Raw genomic sequence first — 21,357 nt, forward strand, 5'->3', positions numbered from 1 at the left:
ATTTTACATTTTAGAACATTTGAAGCAAGAAGCCAATCTTCACACCACTTTGAAATATTATCAAGTTTTGCCCAATTATTTGTGCAGTTTTTGTTTTACATAGTACTTATTGTAGACAATGGCACCGTCTGCAAAAAGCTAGGAAATCCTCAGTCTAGTCACAAATTTCATTTGAAACCTCATATGTTCATACTTAAGTTAATAAATGTAAGTGTAGTACTGAGTTAAATGCCTTTCCAGAAGTCAAGAAATACTGTACCCACCTGATTACCTTGATCCATGGCTTTAGGATGTCAATCACTCTGTTTGAGACATGTCATTATGCTTCAGTTCAGAGACATTCTAGGATTCTACAAGTGAGATGCCACTGAAACTGGACATTAGTTTTGTAAATCACTCCTGTTACCATTCTTGTAGAAGAATGTGTCCAATTTTTTTCTAATCTCTAGGTGCAGGTTTTTATTCAAGCAATCTACAGTACCTTATGTAAAGGTTAAAATGGAAGTTGACTCAGCTGCAAATTTGGTTCAGAATAAGACAGGGATACCACTGAGTCCTGCAGCCTTGTTTAATTTTAGCTACTACTCTCACTGATGCCTCCCATCTTTGTCTATCCTTCTTCATAATACATATTTATAATGCTCTCTGCACTTTGAGATGGACTGTCAATTCCTTCTTCCCCCCTTCCAGAGATTGCCATAACTCAATCTGCAAATTTTGTCTGTGGGGAAATTAAGACTTCTTAAGTGAAGAGAATCAGTTAATATTTAAAAATAATATTTTAATGCAGACATTTGTGCTTTTGAATAGTTGTTTAATGAACACTGGATCTTGCCTGCTTGAAAGTAAATAAACTGAAGAATGTTGTAGATGCAGGTGAAGAAAAAATGTTGCTGAGTTTGAAACATCAATGTAGTGTGGATACAAGCATACAGGTTCCGTGATCATTTAGTCACTTGATCAGGCAAGTTGAGCATGGTCATCAACCATAAAATAAAAGCAATAACATATGTATATTTCCATACACTGTAACATTGTTTCAACAGCACATTTGCTGTAATTAACAAGTGAAGTGGGATTATAAACAAATTGTATCATAAATAAATTTGGTGAAACAGTTAGAGAGAACATGCTACCATTGCCAGTAAAATTGAACAGTCTCATTTTACTGTTTTCTTTCTAAAGTAAAAGGACAGAAAGTAGCCATGCAATGCTTGCCCCCACCTACTTTAAAAGTACCTACTTTGATTCAAACTTATTGGCTAACTAGTTATCCCGTTGTGCTAGAGGAGATTAGGTAATCAATGTAAAAGTTGTGATAAATACCATTTAAGAGGAGTGATGTGTATACCTATGTCTTCTTGTCAATGAATAATACTTGTAAATGGAAACTGTAAAATAAAATATCGCAGGTAACAGTACAGATATTGTGCGGAAATTTTTTTTTAATTTTTTTTTTTTATTTGTGGTGAGACATGCTGAGGGAAGACCCATGTCTTCAGGATGGGATGGCAATTGCAGGAACTTCGTGAAATTAAGTACTGTTTGGACACAAATACAGAAGTTCCTGGGATCACTATCCTACTTTGACAGGGCACAGAAGTCTACAAAGAGATAAATGATATGTCCTTTTAATATTCATTCTGTGTTGAGAATCCTTGGTAGAATTATGACTGTCAGAAGCTATTGATGTGATCAGTTCAATGTTGTACTTGTTTAATGTCAGTATATGGTTTATTAATATGTTATTTATAAGAAGTTAGAATTGTGGTAACGCATTTCTTAATAGCAATAACACCACAGTTGGAGGAGGAGTCTGCCAAGTCTTTCATAAGATCACAGCCAAGAATACATAGAAGTAATGAAGAAACTGCATTAAACCATGCTACATCCAATGGAACGCCTCCAAGTAACAAGCCAGGAAATATGTAATTTAGGCAGGAGAGTGAAAGTGTAGATTTGCAAAGGAGATAAGTCAGTGAAGAACTGAAATTGCAAAATTTCAATTGTCAAAGAAAGAAAAATTATACAGTTGGATGTCTGAAAGAGGTACACTTGGGAAAAGATTTGAAAGAATGCAAATGGACGTAACTTTTCATGCTGGAAAGATGGTTATCATAGTATTTTAAAAGGAAGATTCAGTGGAAGGAAGTTGTTTTTCTTTCTGTGATAGGATGTGTAAGATAAATAGCAGTCTTTAAGTGAGAGAAGTGATCAAATGGGAGCCTTCAACTGCAGGCTATCTATATTTGTTCAGTGAACAAGACCTGAATGCTGCTTAGCTTAATCCAACCATTATGATGTATGAAGTCAATTAACAGAATTTCGTTGCAGTGCACTTAAAGTTCTCAAAATTTTAGGTAAGGGAAGCAGCTCTGAGATTGAAAGTAAATATATTAAATATTGAAAGCAGACACTGAGGAACAAATGGTCTTCAATGATGATACTGAGTCCACATGAACTTCATCCAATTCTGTCTAGACTTGTGTGGCAGTCCAGTCATTGACACAAAAAGGTTTAATAATAGTACGAAACTTTGTTTTCTCCATTTTCAGTTTCAGTTGACACAGTGACCAATTCAGATGGCTGTCAACAATGAATTCTATGCTGTAAATTGTTGAAATTCTTTATATGATCCTTGGAATAATCAAGCTTATGAATCACAAAGGTGCAACAAAAATGTTCCATTCTTTCATCAAACCATCCTTGTATATTACAGGAATTTAATTCTGATACACAAGTTTATTGCAGAAGGGCACTTGAATGGAAACTTCGCATTTGCACATTTACAGAGTGTAAATACCAGGCTTCCTCATTTCTAAGTGTCATGAATCTAAGATACTTATTATTAGACATAATTTTTTTAAGTTTAAAGTGAAAGTTATTACCTCGAGACATTAACAGTTTAGAGTGTTGTGAGTGAGAACTATTTGTAACTGTATCAGTTTTCACACTGGAATTTGGTCCATCCAGTCCATTATGTATGCACTCTCCTGGCACTGAGTGCAATACCTTATCTTCACATCCATTTCTGTGACCTGTGAAGAAGCATGCTTTTAGTAAAAACAAATCGTACCAAATGAAACTAAACAAATACTGTGTAACAGCTGCTGCTGCTGCTCTTGTTATTACACTACTCTATCTTCCTCTTCATCCTTGACAGCTACTGCAACCTACATCCATCTGAACCTAGTTCCTAAAGGCAATCCTTGATCTCCGTCTACAACTTTTTACTCCCAGCACTTTCTTCCATAAGCAAACTGATGATTCCTTTATGCCTTCTTTTTGCCAAGTTGTGCTACATTTTTTCCCCCAATGTGATTCAAAAACTCCCCATTAGTTATTTGATCTGCTCATCTAATCTTCAGATTTCTTCTGTGGCACCACATTACAAAAGCTTTTCTCTTCTTGTCTGAACTGCTCATCGTCCATTTTCACTTTTGTGCGCAGCAAAATTTCAAACATATAATATATATAACTTCTGAACACCTAAATTTATATTAGTTGCTAACAACTTTCTCTTTTCCAGATTTGCTTTTCATACCAGACCGAGCATCCATCTTATACCCTTTCTGCTTTGGCCATCAATAGTTACTTGCTGCCCAAATGGCAAAATACATCAACTAATTTTAGTGCTTGATTTCCTAATCTAATTAGTTCAGCTTCATCTAATTTAATTCAACTCCATTCCATTCCATTATATCTGTTTTATTTTTGTTAATATTTTTCTTATAATCTCTTCTCAAGATACAACACATTCCCTTTGCACAGACTGAATAACATCAAAGATAAGATACAACTATGTTTCACTCCCTTCTCAACTACTGCTTCTCTTTAATGTCCTTTGACTCTTATAACTATGATCTGGTTTCTGTACAAGTTATAGGTAACATTTCACTCCCTGTATCTTATCCCTGTTGCCTTCAGAATTTCAAAGAGTGTATTCCATTCAACACAATCAAAAGTTTTCTCTAAATTTAAAAACGCTATAGGCATAGGTTTGCCTTTCTTTAACCTACATTCTACGATAACTCATGTTCCTATAGTTTTCCGGAACCCAAACTGATCTTTCCTGAGTTCAGCTTCTACCAGTTTTTCCATTCTTCTGTAAATTTCAGTATTTTACAAGCATAACTTATTAAACTGATATTTTGGTAACACACACACCTGTCAGCACCTGCCTTCTTTGGATTTGGAATTGTTAAATTTTCTTGACGTCCAAGGGCATTTCACCGGCCTCACGTCTTGTAGACCAGATGGAATTATTCTGTCACATCTGGGTCTTCCAAGGGATTCAATAATGTTGAGGGAAGTTGTCTACTCCAGGGGTCTTGCTCCTGCTTAGATCCGTCAATTCTCTTTCAAAGTTTTCTCACACTATTGTATCTCCCAACCCTATCTTCATCTATTTCCTCCTTCCTTTCTATAATACTGCCTTCAATTTAATTTATCTTCTTGAGCCCTTCTACATGCTCCTTACACCTTTCAGATATCACTTCTTTGCCGAATACCAGTTGCCATGTGAGCTCTTGATATTCACACAGTTGGATCACTTTTCTCCAAAGGTGCCTCTAATTTTCCTATAGGCAGAATATATTTTTTTTCATAGTTATGCATGCTTGTATATCCATACATTTCTCATCTAGCCATTCCTGCTTTGCTATTTTGAACTTTATGTTACTGTAATTTTTTAGAAGTCTGTATTCCTTTTATGCCCGATTCCTCTGCTGGATTTAAGTGCAGTATCTACTGCGTTACACATCCTTGCATATAGGTCATACTTGAATCACTGTTTTTCAAACAATGGATCTCCTATGCATCTTAAGCTTGAAAGTAAATGTATCTTCGATTGAATCAGACACTACGCATGCACTCTCCTGGCACTACGGGCAGTACCTTATATTCACATCAATTTCTGTGATCTGCAAAGAAGCATGAACAAAATATTTCATTATTAGCATATTGTAAGAAATGAAACCAAACAAATAAAACAACAGTTGTTGTTGTTACACTACTATATCCTGTGTAAGCCTCATCTCTCCATAGCTACTACAACCGAAATCCATTTGACCCTGGTTTCTAGAGTGAAGCCTTGGTCTCCTTCTACTGTAACTACTACACTTCCCTCCCCCCATAGCCAAACTGAGACTGCTTGTGCCTTAGAATGAGTTCTATTAATCAATCACTTGTTTTAGTGAATTTTTGTCACATATTTGTTTTTTTCGCCAGTGTGATCCACAACCTCCCTGTTAGGTAACTTGATCTGCCCATCTAATCTTCAGTGTTCTTCCGTAGTACCAGATTTCAAACAACATTCTAGACATATACCTTTGGAATAAAGATTCTTGAACTTCTCGATGTGTAATTTAACATAAAATATTTCACGGGAAAACAGCCAGACATTAGTGGACAATGGGTGTGATATATAGCCAAGCAACCATGTTGTCATCATCTACTGTGCTGATGAACTGACTGCCTGGAAGGCGTTTCAGGGCTTTTATCTCCTCCTCATCCCTCCAACCTGCCACTACATCATAATTCACACCCCGTAGTAGGTGCACAGCAAGTAAGCAAGTATTGTCCCCAACCCCACCGCCACACTCAGTCTGCCATCAGCACCCGGGGACTACCACTGGTGGCATCTTCACTGTTGCTGCAACAGCCCTAAGAGTCATATTTGTGGTGTGATATATCCTTCTTCTTCTTCTTCTTAATCAGACTAAGTGCAAGTTCCTAGCCATTACTATGAATGTAGCCACAATTGATCAGCTGATCACTGATTCAAATTTCAATAGATTCAAAGAACTACATTGATTGCAGCAAAAGACAGGAGATGAAGGCATGGCAGATCTCAAAGAATCTGGCTTGGGAGAAGCAGTTGTTAAAAAGCTACGACAGAGAGCACAGATTTTACTAACACTTGAATGACTTCCACACATTTACAAAGAGGGATGGCTTTACACCCCAACTGAGAGCCACACTGATGTTCTAACCGACATACATTACGCGAATTTTCAACCGATACAGACTGAGAAAAAATACGTGTTGCATTACTTACTGCACACCCCTAGCACTTTTGTGACCTCTTCCCAAGACAATATCCATTCCATTCAACATCTCTTCCAAATCCTTTTGCTGTCTATGACAGAATTATATTGTCACTGGCAAAATTCAAAGTTTTCATTTGTTCTTTCACTTCTTTGCTTAGTACTGCCTTGTCACAGGAGTTATTGATATTCACAAAGCTGGATCACTTTTCTCCAAAGATGCCTCTTGTTTTCCTATACACGAAATCTCTTTTTCCCCCTGTTATGCACGCCTCTACAGCCTTACATTACTCGTCAAGCAAATCATACTTTGCTATTTTGCATTTCCTGTCTATCTCATTTTTTAGAGGTCTATAATCACATCATTCAACTCCCTCAGCTGCATTTTTTTAAAAATTTTCTCCTTTAGTCCATTTAATTCAATGTCTACTGTGTTCTACAACCTAACATATGGGCCATTCTTGAATCACTGTTATCGAAGCAATGGTTCTCCTCTGCAACATAAGCTTAAAAGTAAATGTATCATTGAATGAAACGGGCAATAATAAAGAAAACATTGTTACTGAACTTCAAATGTTAGTACAAGAATCTGGTGGATGCTTACAACAACATGAATGTGGCCGTACAGAAAGGCATCATACTCAGGAAGGCAACTAAGTCACAACACATGAGACATCAATGCTTTCTCTCAACTACATCTGTAATTTGTAATCTAACAGGAATTTTAATTGTGATAAATTCAATTTATCATATTAAAGGTAGAGACCTGAGATACATTTACAAATTTGCAATGCATAAATACTAGGCTTTCCAAATTCTACGTGACATGAAACATAAAAACCATTATCAAACATAATTTATGTGAAGTTTAAAATGTCAGTTATTACCCTGTGGCTTTGAAAGCTTACAGCTTTTTGAATCAGATTTATTTGTAGCTACATTAGTTTGCACACTGAAATTTGGTCCACCCAATCCATTCCGCTTGCACTCTCCTGGCACTGAGGGTGGTAACTGATCTTCACACCCATTTCTATGACCTGCAAAGAGGCACAAACAAAATCTTTTAGTAAGAGAATATCAAACAATATGAAACTAAACAAATGTAATAACTGTTCTTGTTGGTGTTTTTGTTGTTACACTACTCTATCCTGTGCAAGCCTCTCCATTTCTCCTTAGCTACTGCAACCTACACCCATGTGAAACTCATTTCTAAGAGTCAAGCATTGTTCTACCTCTACAATTTTTACCCCTTACACTTTCCTCTATAATCAAATTGATGTTGTTCTTTTAACTGATCACATCTTTTACTAAAGATATTCACAAATTATTTTTCCCCCCAATTTGATTAAGTTCCTCTCGATTACTTACTCATTTTACCCAACTAATCTCCAGCATTCTTCTGTACTACCAGATTTCAAATACATTCTAGTCAAATACCTTACAAAAGGTGATTCTTCAATGTCTCCCTGCGTAAATCATCATAAAATAGTTCACAGACAAACAAGCAGTCATGAGTGGACAATGGGCACAACATTTTACCAAGCAATCAGGTTGCTGTCGTGTAGCGTGTTCAAAACTGACCGACTAAAAGCTGGGGACTAGCACTGGTGACACCTGCACTGTTTCTCTCCCGGCATCATATTTGTTGTTTGCTATCTGCTTCCTCTTCTTAAACAGACCACGTGCAGGCTCCCGGTGTTTACTAAGAATGTAGCCACTTACACAACTGATCAGCTGTTCACTTACACATATTTCAATAGATTCAAAGAATTACACTGATTGCACCAAGAGGCGAGAGATGTACACATAGCAGTTCTAAAAAAAACTGGCTTGTGAGATGCAGTTGTTAAAAAGCTACGATGGAGAACATAGTTTTTACTGAGACTTGAATGACTTCCAAAAATTCACAAAGAGGGATGGCTTTAAGACCCAATTGTGAGCCACATTGATGTCAAAACTGACACACTGGTTGAATACCCTTAGGCTGGGAAAAATCCACATTATATTTGCAACTTTGTGAATTTTGTTGGATGCCTTAACAACTTGAAGCTTAGGGATTTTGATATACTTGTGAGCTTTGATGTTGATGCTCTTTTCAACAGAGTGCTTCTATAAGAATCCCTGGAACTTATTGGGCACAGATTTGACATACAGATTACCAATGTTTAGCCATTTACTTTTTCATAATATGGGTCCACAGCTTATACAAATTTTTTAAATGTCATCATCTTGTTTTCGGTTGTTAGAATGTTATTTGATGATTACAGTTTCCCCATTAAGCCATTTTCAAGCATAAGATTTCGACATGTTTCAAACAAAAACCGTTTTGTAAAAATATTATGCTTTAAAATGGCTTAATCCAGAATTTGCAATAAAAAAATTATAACCTCTGAAATCATGACAATGACATTTAAAAAACTTTACGGGTATGGCTTAATGTTGAAATACTTTCTTTTCGACAGCGGTTACTACAAAGAGACAGAAGGAGTAGCCATGGGGAGTCCACCCTTACCGATTGTTGCCAATGTGTATATGGAACATTTGGAGAAGCAAGCCCTGGCATCACCCCAATGAAAACCATCAAATTTCTTACCAGTATTTTGATGTCACACTCATCATACGGCCACATGGAAGACATAAGCTGAATGCTTTCCCCATACATCTCAATTCCATACACCACTTTTATCATGGAAGTCAAGGTGTTCCACTTTCTGGATGTATTCGTAAAAATAAGAGCAATAGGTATTTTGCATCACAGTGTGTACCTTAAGGAAACACACACCAACCTTTGCTTACACACAGACAGCTGGCACCAATGGGCATGGGAGAACAGGGTTCTCAAAACATTTTTGCATATGGCTTGTCCTCTCCAACAATGAGTCTCAACCAATAAGTAAAACACCTGTGGACAGTGTTTGGTGGGAAGGCTACACAGAGAGGGAAATTAGGAGAATCCTATGTCACAGTCAGTGGAAACAAAGAAGACCCTCAAGGAGGATGCAGCCACTCTGTTTATTCCATTCTGTGAAATATTATCTACAAATATAGGATGAAATCTACACAAACATCAAGTGAAGACCGTTTTTCACCTGCCAGATAAACCGGGGTACCGCTTGGTAGTGTCAAGGAATGACGGACACAAAAAATCCAGGAACTATAAAAGTCCCATGCCAGTGTGGCACAATGAACAAAGGTCAGACAGTGCATATTGTCTTAGATCACTATTGTAACCAATGGCATACCAGGGTGCAACAGCCTAACATGTTGGCACTTGCAGAAGACTGACTACTGAAATTAAATGGAATGGATTATGACCATCTAAGGTTTAACTTCTGGAACTGTGTAATTATAGAAACTATCAAGAGTCAAATGAGACAACAGATGACCAATATTGATAGTGGCTACATTCTTAGTAAGGCTGGGAACCTGTACACAATCTGGTTAAGAAAGGGAAGGAGATATACCACAACAAACTGATTTCAAAAACAGGTGGATCAAGAGTGGAGATGCTCCCAAAACATACCCCTGTGTGCAAACCACGGAAAAAGTGTGGTAAAAGGGAACGGGATGAGGAGATTACTAATTATGTCTAGTGATAAGTTGGAGGATGAGGCGGGAATGGGGGGGATGATGACCTGTGCCAGCTTGAAGGCAGTCAATTCATCAGCACACCTCAATGGCAACGAGGTTACTTGCTGAAATATTGTGCCTGCTGTACAATGACTTCTCGCCATTCACCTGTGAACTATATTAGATATTAAGAAATCCCTCTTTTTCAGAAGTGCTTTTGTTCTAGGGCCAGGTTGCCTTCTATATCACCTTTACTTTGGCCATCACTGATTATTTTGCTGGCCAAGTAGCACAATTCATCAACTACTTTTAGTATCTCATTACATAATCAAATTCCATCAGTAACACATGATTTAATTCAACTACATTCCATTACCCTCGTTTTACAAGGGGCATTCAATAAGTAGAGTAACACATTTTTCCCCCCTGAATGGTTTTATGTGGGATTCCAATTCGCCATTTTAGTCCCCACTCTTTTGGATAGAAATCCTATTTTGTAACGTAATCCCCGTTCAGTGTGACAGCCTTATGCCACCTTGTTGGGAGGGCCTGTATGCTTGCATGGTACCACCCTACTTGTAAACATTGGGGCCAAAGTTTTGCTGCATCAATAACCTCCTCATCATCCACATACTGCTTCCTGCAGAGTGTATCCTTTGATGCACAGATGGTCCTTCATTGCTCTATAACGTCTTCTGCTAGTTGGCAAGGAACCCAGCGAGCACACACCTTTACGTACCACAACTGGTGGACAAGTGTGTCAGCACTACCAAGAGAGACATGCAGTTTAGCAGTGCGATGTTTGATTGTGATCCGTTAAACACCTCGAATGGCTGTCTGTGCATTCATACATTGTTGGAGTCACAGCTGTGTGCAGCAGGCCGGAAAGCGTGATATCAGATACATTATGTGATCAAAAGTATCTGGACCCCCCCCCCCCCCCCCCCCACACACACACACACACACATACGTTTTTCATATTAGGTGCATTGTGCTGCCACCTACTGCCAGGTACTCCATATCAGTGACCTCAGTAGTCATTAGACATCGTGAGAGAGCCCAATGGGGGACTCTGCGTAACTCACGGACTTCGAACGTTGTCGGGTGATACGGTGTCACTTGTGTTGTACATCCGTACACGAGATTTCCACACTCATGAACATCCATAGGTCCACTGTTTCCAATGTGATAGTGAAGTGGAAACATGAAGGGACATGTACATCACAAAAGCGTACAGGCCAACCTAGTGTGTTGACTGACAGAGACCGCTGACAGTTGAAGAGGGTCGTAATGTGTAATAGGCAGACATCTATCCAGACCATCACACAGGAATTCCAGACTGCATCAGTATCCACTGCAAGTACTATGACATTTAGGCAGAAGGTGAGAAAACATTTATTTCATGGTCGTGCGGCTGCTCATAAGACACACATCAAGCCATTAAATGCCAAACACGCCTCGCTTGGTGTAAGGAGCGTAAACACTGGAAAAACATTGTGTGGAGTGGCGAATCATGGTACACAATGTGGTGATCAGATGGCACAGTGTGAGTATGGTGATTGCCCGGTGAATGTCATCTGCCAGCGTATCTAGCGCCAACAGTAAAATTTGGAGGCGGTGGTGTTACAGTGTGGTAATGCTTTTCATGGATATGGCTTGCACCCCTTGTTGTTTTGCATGGCATTGTCACAGAACAGGCCTACATTGATGTTTGAAGCACCTTCTTGCTTCCCATGTTGAAGAGCAGTTTGGCGATGGCAACTGCATCTTTCAACATGATCGAGCACCTGTTTATAAACCACGGGATGTGGCGAAGTGGTTACATGACAATAACATCCCTGTTATCGACCGGCCTGCACAGAGTCCTCACCTGAATCCTATAGAACACCTTTTTGATGTTTTGGAACACTGACTTCATGAAAGGCCTCACAGGGTGACAATGATACTTCCCTCAGCGCAGCACTCAATGAAGACTGGGCGGCCAACCCTAAAGAATGTACGCCTGCATGAGTGGAACCTGTTATCGAGGCCAAAGGTGGGCCAACACCATATTGAATTCCAGCATTACCGATGGACGGTGCCACGAACTTGTAAGTCATTTTCTGCCAGGTGTCTGGATACTTTTGATCATATAGTGTATGTAAGCATGGCCTTGTAGCAATGATGACAGACACCTCACCCAATGACTCCTCATGCATTTGTTAACTGATGGGTCTCTGTAGATATTCTGCAGGCACCTATGAATATCTGCAATGTTCTGGCTTTCTGCCAAATGAAACTCAATGACAACACACTGCTTTGAATGCACCTCTGTTACAGACACCATTTTGAGACAACATATAGCGCTGCCACCTATTGGGACTTCAACAAACTATAGGGGTGGAAGCGGGAATATTCTACGATGACTCATAACAAAATTCCGGGTATTTTCAACCGATACAGACTGAGAAAAAATATGTGTTGCGTTTCTTACTGAACACCCCTAGCGCTTTTGTGACCTCTTCTCAAGACAATATCCATTACATTCAATATCTCTTCAAACTCTTTTTCCTGTCTATGACAGAATTATATTGTCACTGCCAAACTTCAGAGTTTTTATTTGTTCTTTCACTTCTTTGCTTAGTACTGCCTTGCCACGGGAGTTCTTGATATTCACAAAGCTGGATCACTTTTCTCCAAAGATGCCTCTAGTTTTCCTATAGGTAGACTCTCATTTTCCCCCAGTTACACATGCCTCTACAGCATTACATGGCTCATCTAGCCATTGTCACTTTGCTATTTTTCACTGCCTGTCTACCTCCTTTTTCAGGGGTCTATAACCCCATTTTACAGCTCCCTCAGTTGCATTTTTAAAAATTTTCTCCTTTAGTCAATTTAATTCGATGTCTACTGTGTTATACAACCTTACATATGGGCCATTCTTGAATCACTGTTATCAAATCAATGGTTCTCCTCTGCATCTTAAGCTAGAAATTAAATATATCATTGAATGAAATGGACAGTAATAAAGAAAACATTGCTGCTGAACTTCAAATGTTAGTACAAGACTCTGGTGGATGATTACAACAACATGAATGTGGCTGTACAGAAAGGCATCATACTCAGGAAGGCAATTAAGTCAGAACACATGAGACATCAATGCTTTCTCTCAACTACATCTGTAATTTGTAATCTAACAGGAATTGTAATTGTGATAAATTCAATTTATCATATTAAAGGTAGAGACCTGAGATACATTTACAAATTTGCAATGCATAAATACTAGGCTTTCCAAATTCTACGTGACATGAAACATAAAAACCATTATCAAACATAATTCATGTGAAGTTTGAAGTGTCAGTTATTACCCTGTGGCTTTGAAAGCTTACAGCTTTTTGAATCAGATTTATTTGTAGCTACATTAGGTTTCGCTCTGGAATTTGGTCCATCCAATCCATTACGCATGCATTCCCCTGGCACTGAGGGCAGTACCTTATCTTCACATCCATTTCTATGATCTGAAAGAGGCATGAACAAAATATTTTAGTAAGAGCATATCAAACAATATGAAACTACACAAATGTAATAACTGTTCTTGTGCAATCCTCTCCATTTCTCCTTCGCTACTGCAACCTACACCCATGTGAAACTCATTTCTAGAGTCAAGCATTGTTCTACTTCTACAATTTTTACCCCTTACACTTTCCTCTATAATCAAATTGATGTTGTTCTTTTAACTGATCACATCTTTTACTAAAGACATTCACAAATTATTTTTCCCCCAATTTGATTACGTTCGTCTCGATTACTTACTCATTTTACCCAACTAATCTCCAGCATTCTTCTGTACTACCAGATTTCAACTACATTCTAGTCAAATACCTTACAAAAGGTGATTCTTCAATGTCTTCCTGCGTAATTCATCATAAAATAGTTCACAGACAAACAAGCAGTCATGAGTGGACAATGGGCACAACATTTTACCAAGCAATCAGGTTGCTGTCGTGTAGCGTGTTCAAAACTGACCGACTAAAAGCTGGGGACTAGCACTGGTGACACCTGCACTGTTTCTCTCCCGGCATCATATTTGTTGTTTGCTATCTGCTTCCTCTTCTTAAACAGACCACGTGCAGGTTCCCGGTGTTTACTAAGAATGTAGCCACTTACACAACTGATCAGCTGTTCACTTACACATATTTCAATAGATTCAACGAAATTCACTGATTGCACCAAGAGGCGAGAGATGTACACATAGCAGTTCTAAAAAAAACTGGCTTGTGAGATGCAGTTGTTAAAAAGCTACGATGGAGAACATAGTTTTTACTGAGACTTGAATGACTTCCAAAAATTCACAAAGAGGGATGGCTTTAAGACCCAATTGTGAGCCACATTGATGTCAAAACTGACACACTGGTTGAATACCCTTAGGCTGGGAAAAATCCACATTATATTTGCAACTTTGTGAATTTTGTTGGATGCCTTAACAACTTGAAGCTTAGGGATTTTGACATACTTGTGAGCTTTGATGTTGATGCTCTTTTCAACAGAGTGCTTCTATAAGAATCCCTGGAACTTATTGGGCACAGATTTGACATACAGATTACCAATGTTTAGCCATTTACTTTTTCGTAATATGGGTCCACAGCTTATACAAATTTTTTAAATGTCATCATCTTGTTTTCGGTTGTTAGAATGTTATTTGATGATTACAGTTTCCCAATTAAGCCATTTTCAAGCATAAGATTTCGACATGTTTCAAACAAAAACCTTTATGTAAAAATCTTATGCTTTAAAATGGCTTAATCCAGAATTTGCAATCATAAAATAAAATTCTAACCTCTGAAATCATGTCAATGACATGTAAAAACTTTACGGGTATGACATGATGTTGAAATACTTTCTTTTCGACAGCGGTTACTACAAAGAGACAGAAGGAGTAGCCATGGGGAGTCCACCCTTACCGATTGTTGCCAATGTGTATATGGAACATTTAGAGAAGCAAGCCCTGGCATCACCCCAAGGAAAACCATCAAATTTCTTACCAGTATTTTGATGTCACACACATCATACGACCACATGGAAGACATAAGCTGAATGCTTTCCTCACACATCTCAATTCCATACACCAATTGTGTCATAGAAGTCAAGGTGTTACACTTTCTTGACATATTTGTAAAAATACGAGCGTAAGGTACTTTGCGCCACAGTGTGTACCTTAAGAAAACACACACCAACCTTTGCTTACACACAGTCAGCTGACACCAATGGGCACAGGAGAACAGGGTGCTCAAAACATTTTTGCATATGGCTTGCATCCTCTCCAACAATGAGTCTCAACCAATAAGTAAAACACCTGTGGACAGTGTTTGGTGAAAAGGCTACACAGAGAGGGAAATTAGGAGAATCCTATGTCCTACACTGAAGGTGAGGTCAGTGGAAACAGAAGAAGACCCTCAGGAGGATGCAGCCACTCTGTTTATTCCATTCTGTGGAATATTATCTACAAATATAGGATGAAATCTACACAAACATCAAGTGAAGACCATTTTACACCTGCCAGCTAAAACATGGGCACTGCTTGGTAGTGTCAAGCTAATCTTGGACACCAAAAATCCAGGAACTATAAAAGTCCCAAGCCAGTGTCACATGTACAAAGGTCAGACAGTCAGACAGTACATATTGTCATAGACCATTATTGTGACCAATGGCATATCAAGGTGCAACAGCCTAACATGTCGGCAATTGCAGAAGACTGACTATTGGAATTAAATGGAATGGATTATGACCATCTAAGGTTTAACTTCTGGATCTGTGTAATTATAGAAACTATCAAGAGTCGAATCAGACAACAGAGGACCAATAGTGATAGTGGCTACATTCTTAGTAAGGCCTGGGAACCTGTACACAATCTGGTTAAGAAAGGGAAGGAGATATCCCACAACAAACTGATTTCAAGAACAGGTGGATCAAGAGTGGAGATGCTTCCAAAACATACCCCTATGTGCAAACCACGGAAAAAGCGAGCTAAGAAGGGATGGGATGAGGAGATTACTAACTATGTGGCAGCTCCTGCGTACAAACAGAGGACGGAGTGCCAAGTTGGAGGACGAGGCAGGAATTGGGGAGGGGGGGGGGGGGGGGCTGAAGGCCTGTGTAGATAGAAGGCAGTCAGTTCATCAGCACACCTCATAATGGCAACGAGGTTATTTGCTGAAATATTGTGCCTGTTATACACTGCCTTGCTATGAACTACATTAGTTATTCAGAAATCGCTTTTTTCAGAAGTGTTTTTTGTTCTAGGGCCAGGTTGCCTTTTATGTCCTCTCTACTTTGGCCATCACTGGTTACTTTTTCTTCATAAACTACTTTTAGTATTTCATTACATAATCTAATTCCATCAGTAACATCTGATTTAATCCAACTACATTCCATTACACTTGTTTTATAAGGGGAATTCAATAAGTACTGCAACACATTCTTTCCCCCATGAATGATTTTATTCGGGATTCTAACTGACCATATTATTCCCCACTCTTTTGGACAGAAACCCTAGTTAGTAACATAATCCCCATTCATTTGGCAGCCTTATGCCACCTTACTGGGAGGGCCTGTATGCCTGCATGGTACCACTTTACTTATAGACACTGAAGCCAAAACTTTGCTGCTCAATAACCTGCTCATCATTCACATACTGCTTCTCGCAGAGTGCATCCTTCATTGCACAGTTGGTCCTTCATTGTTCTTTAAGGTCTTCTGGTAGGTGGCAAGGAACCAAGGGAGCACACACCTGAGAGGACGGAAAGCAAGATATTAGATACGTATGCATGACCTTGTAGCAATGACAACATACGCCTCACCCAATGACTCGCCATGCATTTTTAACTGACAAGTGTCTGTAGACATTCTGCAGGCATCTATGAATATCTGCAATGTTCTGGTTTTCTGCCAAAACAAACTGAATGATAGTTCTCTGCTTGGAACATACCTCTGTTACAGATGCCCTTTTGAAAACTATATACAGCACTGCTATTTATTTTAACTTCATCACACTATAGGGGTGGAAGGGGGAATGTTCTACGATGTCCCACAACAAAATTCCACATATTTTCAACCGATACAGACTGAGAAAAAATATGTGTTGCATTACTTACTGAACACCCCTTGTGCTTTTGCAACATTTTCTCAAGACAATATCCATACCATTCAACATCTCTTCAAAGTCCTTTTGCTGTCTATGACAGAATTATATTGTCCCTGCCAAACCTCAGAGTTTTTATTTGTTCTTTCACTTCTTTGCTTAGTACTGCCTTGTCATGGGAGTTCTTGATATTCACAAAGCTGCATCACTTTTCTCCAAAGAAACCTCTCATTTTCCTATATGCAGACACTCTTTTTCCCCCAGTTATGCAGGCCTCTACAGCCTTACATTGCTCGTTTAGCCAATCCTACTTTGCTGTTTTACAGTGCCTGTGCATCTAATTTTTTAGGGCTCTATAATCACATCTTTCAGCTCCCTTGGCTGCATTTTTTAAAATTTTCTCCTTTAGTCAATTTAATTCAATGTCTACTGTGTTATACAACTTTACATAAGGGCCAAACTTCAATCACTGTTTTCCAAGCAGGAATTTTAATAGTGATACTCAAATTTAATTCATCCTATTAAAGGCAGAGACCTGAGATACATTTACCAATTTACAATGCATAAATACCACAATTTCCAAACTCTATGTGATGAAACATGAAAACCCTTATCAAACAACTTTTGTGAAGTTTAAAGTGTCAGTTATTACCCTGGGCCTTTGAAAGCTTACAGCTTTTTGAATCAGATTTATTTGTAGCTACATTAGTTTTCACACTGGAATTTGGTCCATCCAATCCATTATGCATGCACTCTCCTGGCATTGAAGGCGGTATCTTATCATCACATCCATTTCTATGACCTGCAAAGAAGTATGAACAAAATCTTTTAGTAAGATCATATCGAACAAAGGAAACTAATCAAATGTAATAACTGTTCTTGTTGGTGTTTTTGTTGTTACACTACGCTATTCTTCGTAAGTCTATCCATTTCTCCTTAGCTTCTGCAACCTACATCCATGTGAACCTCATTTCTAGAGTCAAGCATTATTCTATCTTTACAATTTTTACCCCTTAAACTTTTCTCTATAAGCAAATTGATGAGGTTCTTTTAACTGATCACATCTTTTAGTAAAGATGTTCACAAATTACCCCCCCCCCCCCCCCCCCCCCCGAATTTGATTAAAGTTCCTCTCCATTACTTACTCATTTTACCTTTTTAACCTTCAGCATTCTTCTGTACTGTCAGATTTCAAACTATATTCCAGTCAAATACCTTCGGAAATGTGATTCTTCAATGTCTCCCTGCGTAATTCATCATAAAATAGTCCACAGGTAAACAAGCAGACATGAGTGGACAATGGGCACAACATTTTTTTGGCAAGCAACCACGTCGCTGTCATGTAGTATGTTGATGAACTGATCGATTATAAGCGGGAGACTTGCACTGGTAGCATCTCCACTGTTTCTCTCCCCGAGTCATATCTGTTGTGTGATATCTGCTTCCTCTTCTTAAACAGACTCAGTGCAGGTTCCTCGGCATTACTAAGAATGTAGCCACTTACACAACTGATCAGCTGTTCACTTATTGAAATTTAAATAGATTCAAAGAATGACACTGATTGCACCAAGAATTTTGAGATGAAGATATGGCAGTTCAATAGAATCTGGCTTGTGAGATGCACTTGTTACAAAGCTACAACAGAGAGCATAGGTTTTACTAAGACTTGAATGAGTTCCAGACATTCAAAAACAGGGTTGGCTTTACACCACAATTATGAGCCATATTAATGTCCCAACTGGCACACTTGCTAAATACCCTTATGTTGGGAAATGTCCACATCACATTGTCACAGAAGAAACTGAGTAACACCATAGTGTAGTGGTTATGATACTAAACTGTTGCATGGGGGGTTACGAGTTCAGATCTCACCTGGACTGTACAATTTTAATTTCTATATTCGGTTCGATTACATTCTAGAAGTATCTATAAAGGTGATGAATCACTGGACTGGAATGTTCTGTAGCTGTATATATACTGTTTGTGTTCTGGCCGGTGCAGACGACTTCATAAAATGGTGCCAGTATATTGAAACAATGCATAAAAATAGAATTACATGCAAGAAGTTTGAAAGGCTTCCAAACGTAGTATCAATGTCTGTGATGGACTAAGCAACTGATTTCAGAAGTGTTCTTTGTCAGAGAGTGAGAGACGAAATCCAGAAGGCACTTGGATTGCATGGTGAGCAAAAAACAGAGACGCTTCAAGAGGTCATAAGAGAGGAAGTGGAACGACATTGAACTCAATCTCTCGTCCTTCATTTCCCTTTAAAAAGGTGAAAAAGTCGACGCAGGCAGAGTTACATTCCTACAATGCCGCATGAGGAACCTGTTTGGCCACCAAGGAAGACTGACATCTGGAGGGCCCAGGATAACCAACCAGTATGTTTCCACTGTGGATGACTGGGACATGTGGTGCACTATTGTCGAGAAAGGCAGCGGATATTTGTTGATGCCCGTGGCAGAAGACAGCAGACCAATCTTAGCAGACACCAACTCCGGGACGATGAAGATGAACAAGAAGGTGTGTGTGCAGGACGACATAGGTCACCATCGCCACAAGCTAGCCGATGGAGAGGATGCTCCCCAACACTCTGATCAAAGGTCTTCATCACCGTTTAGAAGCTCCAGCCGATCACCTAGCCATTGCAACCTGGAAAACTAAAGGGTGCAACATTCCTTGGAGTTGAGGCCACCGAAGAGAAAATCCTCCGCCGTCAATTACTCCAAAAAGATAGGAAACTATGTAGATATTCTCATGGATGGCCAACCAGCTAAATTTATCTGGGTGGTGCTCAACAAGATTCTTTCGATGTGCTCCGAAAAGCTCTGACGACTGACCCTGTACTTGGTCTGTATGATGAGAGAGCATCTACAGAACTACACAAAGATGCCAGCAGGTATGGGATTGGTGCTGTTCTGTTGCAAATTTCGGATGGAAAAGAGAAGGTTATAGCCTAAGCTTCTAGGACACTTACAACAGCCGAGAGGAAGTACAGAAAGAGAATGTCTTGCTATGATCTGGGCCATGTGCAAATTTTGACATTATCTCTATGGAAGGCCATTCGCAGTTGTTACAGACCATATTCACTTTGTTGGTTGACAGGTATTATGGATCCAACAGGACGACTCGTCAGATGGGCACTACATCTTCAAGAGTATAACATTACCATAGTGTACAAAAGTGGAAGAAAACACCAAGATGCCGAATGTCTCTCAAGAAACCCTGTGCAAGACCATCAAGACTTTGATGAAGATAGTGACTGTCTCACTGCACTCCAGGATCTCTCTGCTGAGCAGAAGAAGGACGCCAAGATATTTCAAATTACGCTTGCCTTAAATCGGTCAGAGGATGTGAAAGGGCAATTTAAGGTGGCTAATGGATTACTTTGCAATAAAAACTTTGATCCGTTAGGAAAGAGGTGGCTACCAGTGATTCCTAAACACATGCACTTAGATGTTCTACAGAAATTCAATGACACACCTGAGGCCAGATATTTAGGATTTATTAAGACATATGATAGAATCCACAAGAGATTTTTCTGGCAAGGTTTATTCAGGAGTGTCCGTCACTATGTGTCACACTGTCGTGAGTGTCAGAGGAGAAAGGCAGATCCTCAGAAACCACCTGGCCGTCTCATATCAACTCCACCAGCCGCAACGCCTTTCCAGCTTGTTGTGATTGACCTCATCGGATGACTTCCAACGTCTGCTAGTGGCAATAGATGGATTATTGTTTGCACTGATTATCTGACACACTATGCCATTACAAAAGCTGTGAAAATAGCCAAAGCATCTGATGTAGCCAAAGTCATCGCGGAGGACATTGTATTAAAACACGGTGCCCCAAGGTCATTAATTAAGGATCGAGGGAAAGTTTTTTAATCGTGTCTTATGACAGAGATAAACTGTCGGTGCAATATTACTCATCACATGACAACTGCCTACTATCCGCAAACTAACGGGCTTACTAAACGCCTTAATAAGACCTTGGCCGACATGCTATCAATGTCCGTCAGTGTTCAGCAGAGCAACTGGGATGAGGTGCTACCTTTTGTGATGTTTGCCCAGAACACCGCAAAACAAGACACCACAGAATTTACGCCATTTTTCCTGGTGCATGGGCGAGGCAACGACGACAATGAACACTGTGTTTCCGGTACATCCTGATGACGTCGATGATGACTACATTGACCAGGTGTAAACCAGAGCTGAGGAAGCTCGGCAGTTAGCTCGACTATTCACGCTGCAGGCTCAAGAAATCACTGAAGGTATGACGCGAGTCACCGCCCAGTTGTCTACCAGCCTGGTGACCTCATCTGGATCTCCACACCTGTTTGGAAGGTTGGACTCTCTGAGAAGCTCTTCAGGTGCTACTCTGGACCTTATAAGGTTGTAAGACAGTTGTCTGATGTTACTTATGAAGTTGAAGATTTTGACCCAGACAGGAGACGACGAAAGGTCAGAGATACGGTCCAAGTCCTTCGAATGAAGCCCTATAAGGATCCTGCAACCTAGGGTAAATTCGAAGCTCCCGCAAAAGGCAACAAGCAGAAAGGTGACGAGCGGTAAAAGAAGTTCTAAAAGGTCACCGCCAGCGCGAGAATCAGTCATCAGGAGTCAG

General features: G+C 39.4%; 1 protein-coding gene across 10 annotated transcripts in view; it reads right to left on the minus strand.

Moving 5' to 3' along the window:
* Window positions 1–21,357, minus strand: part of LOC124804623 — a 170,140-nt gene that overhangs the window by 21,995 nt on the left and 126,788 nt on the right. For 8 of the 10 annotated variants that reach the window (XM_047264881.1, XM_047264842.1, XM_047264857.1 and 5 more), the window contains 4 exons: window positions 17,387–17,536; window positions 12,965–13,114; window positions 6,935–7,084; window positions 2,889–3,038 (listed from right to left, as the gene is read on the minus strand). In XM_047264881.1, coding sequence (XP_047120837.1) covers window positions 2,889–3,038; window positions 6,935–7,084; window positions 12,965–13,114; window positions 17,387–17,536 — 600 coding nt within the window. The remainder of the gene's footprint in view (window positions 1–2,888; window positions 3,039–6,934; window positions 7,085–12,964; window positions 13,115–17,386; window positions 17,537–21,357) is intronic. The other 2 variants (XM_047264898.1, XM_047264865.1) reach the window with 1 other exon arrangement.

This window comes from Schistocerca piceifrons, chromosome 1 (genome assembly GCF_021461385.2).
Source record: "Schistocerca piceifrons isolate TAMUIC-IGC-003096 chromosome 1, iqSchPice1.1, whole genome shotgun sequence".
Taxonomy (NCBI): Eukaryota; Metazoa; Arthropoda; class Insecta; order Orthoptera; family Acrididae; genus Schistocerca; species Schistocerca piceifrons.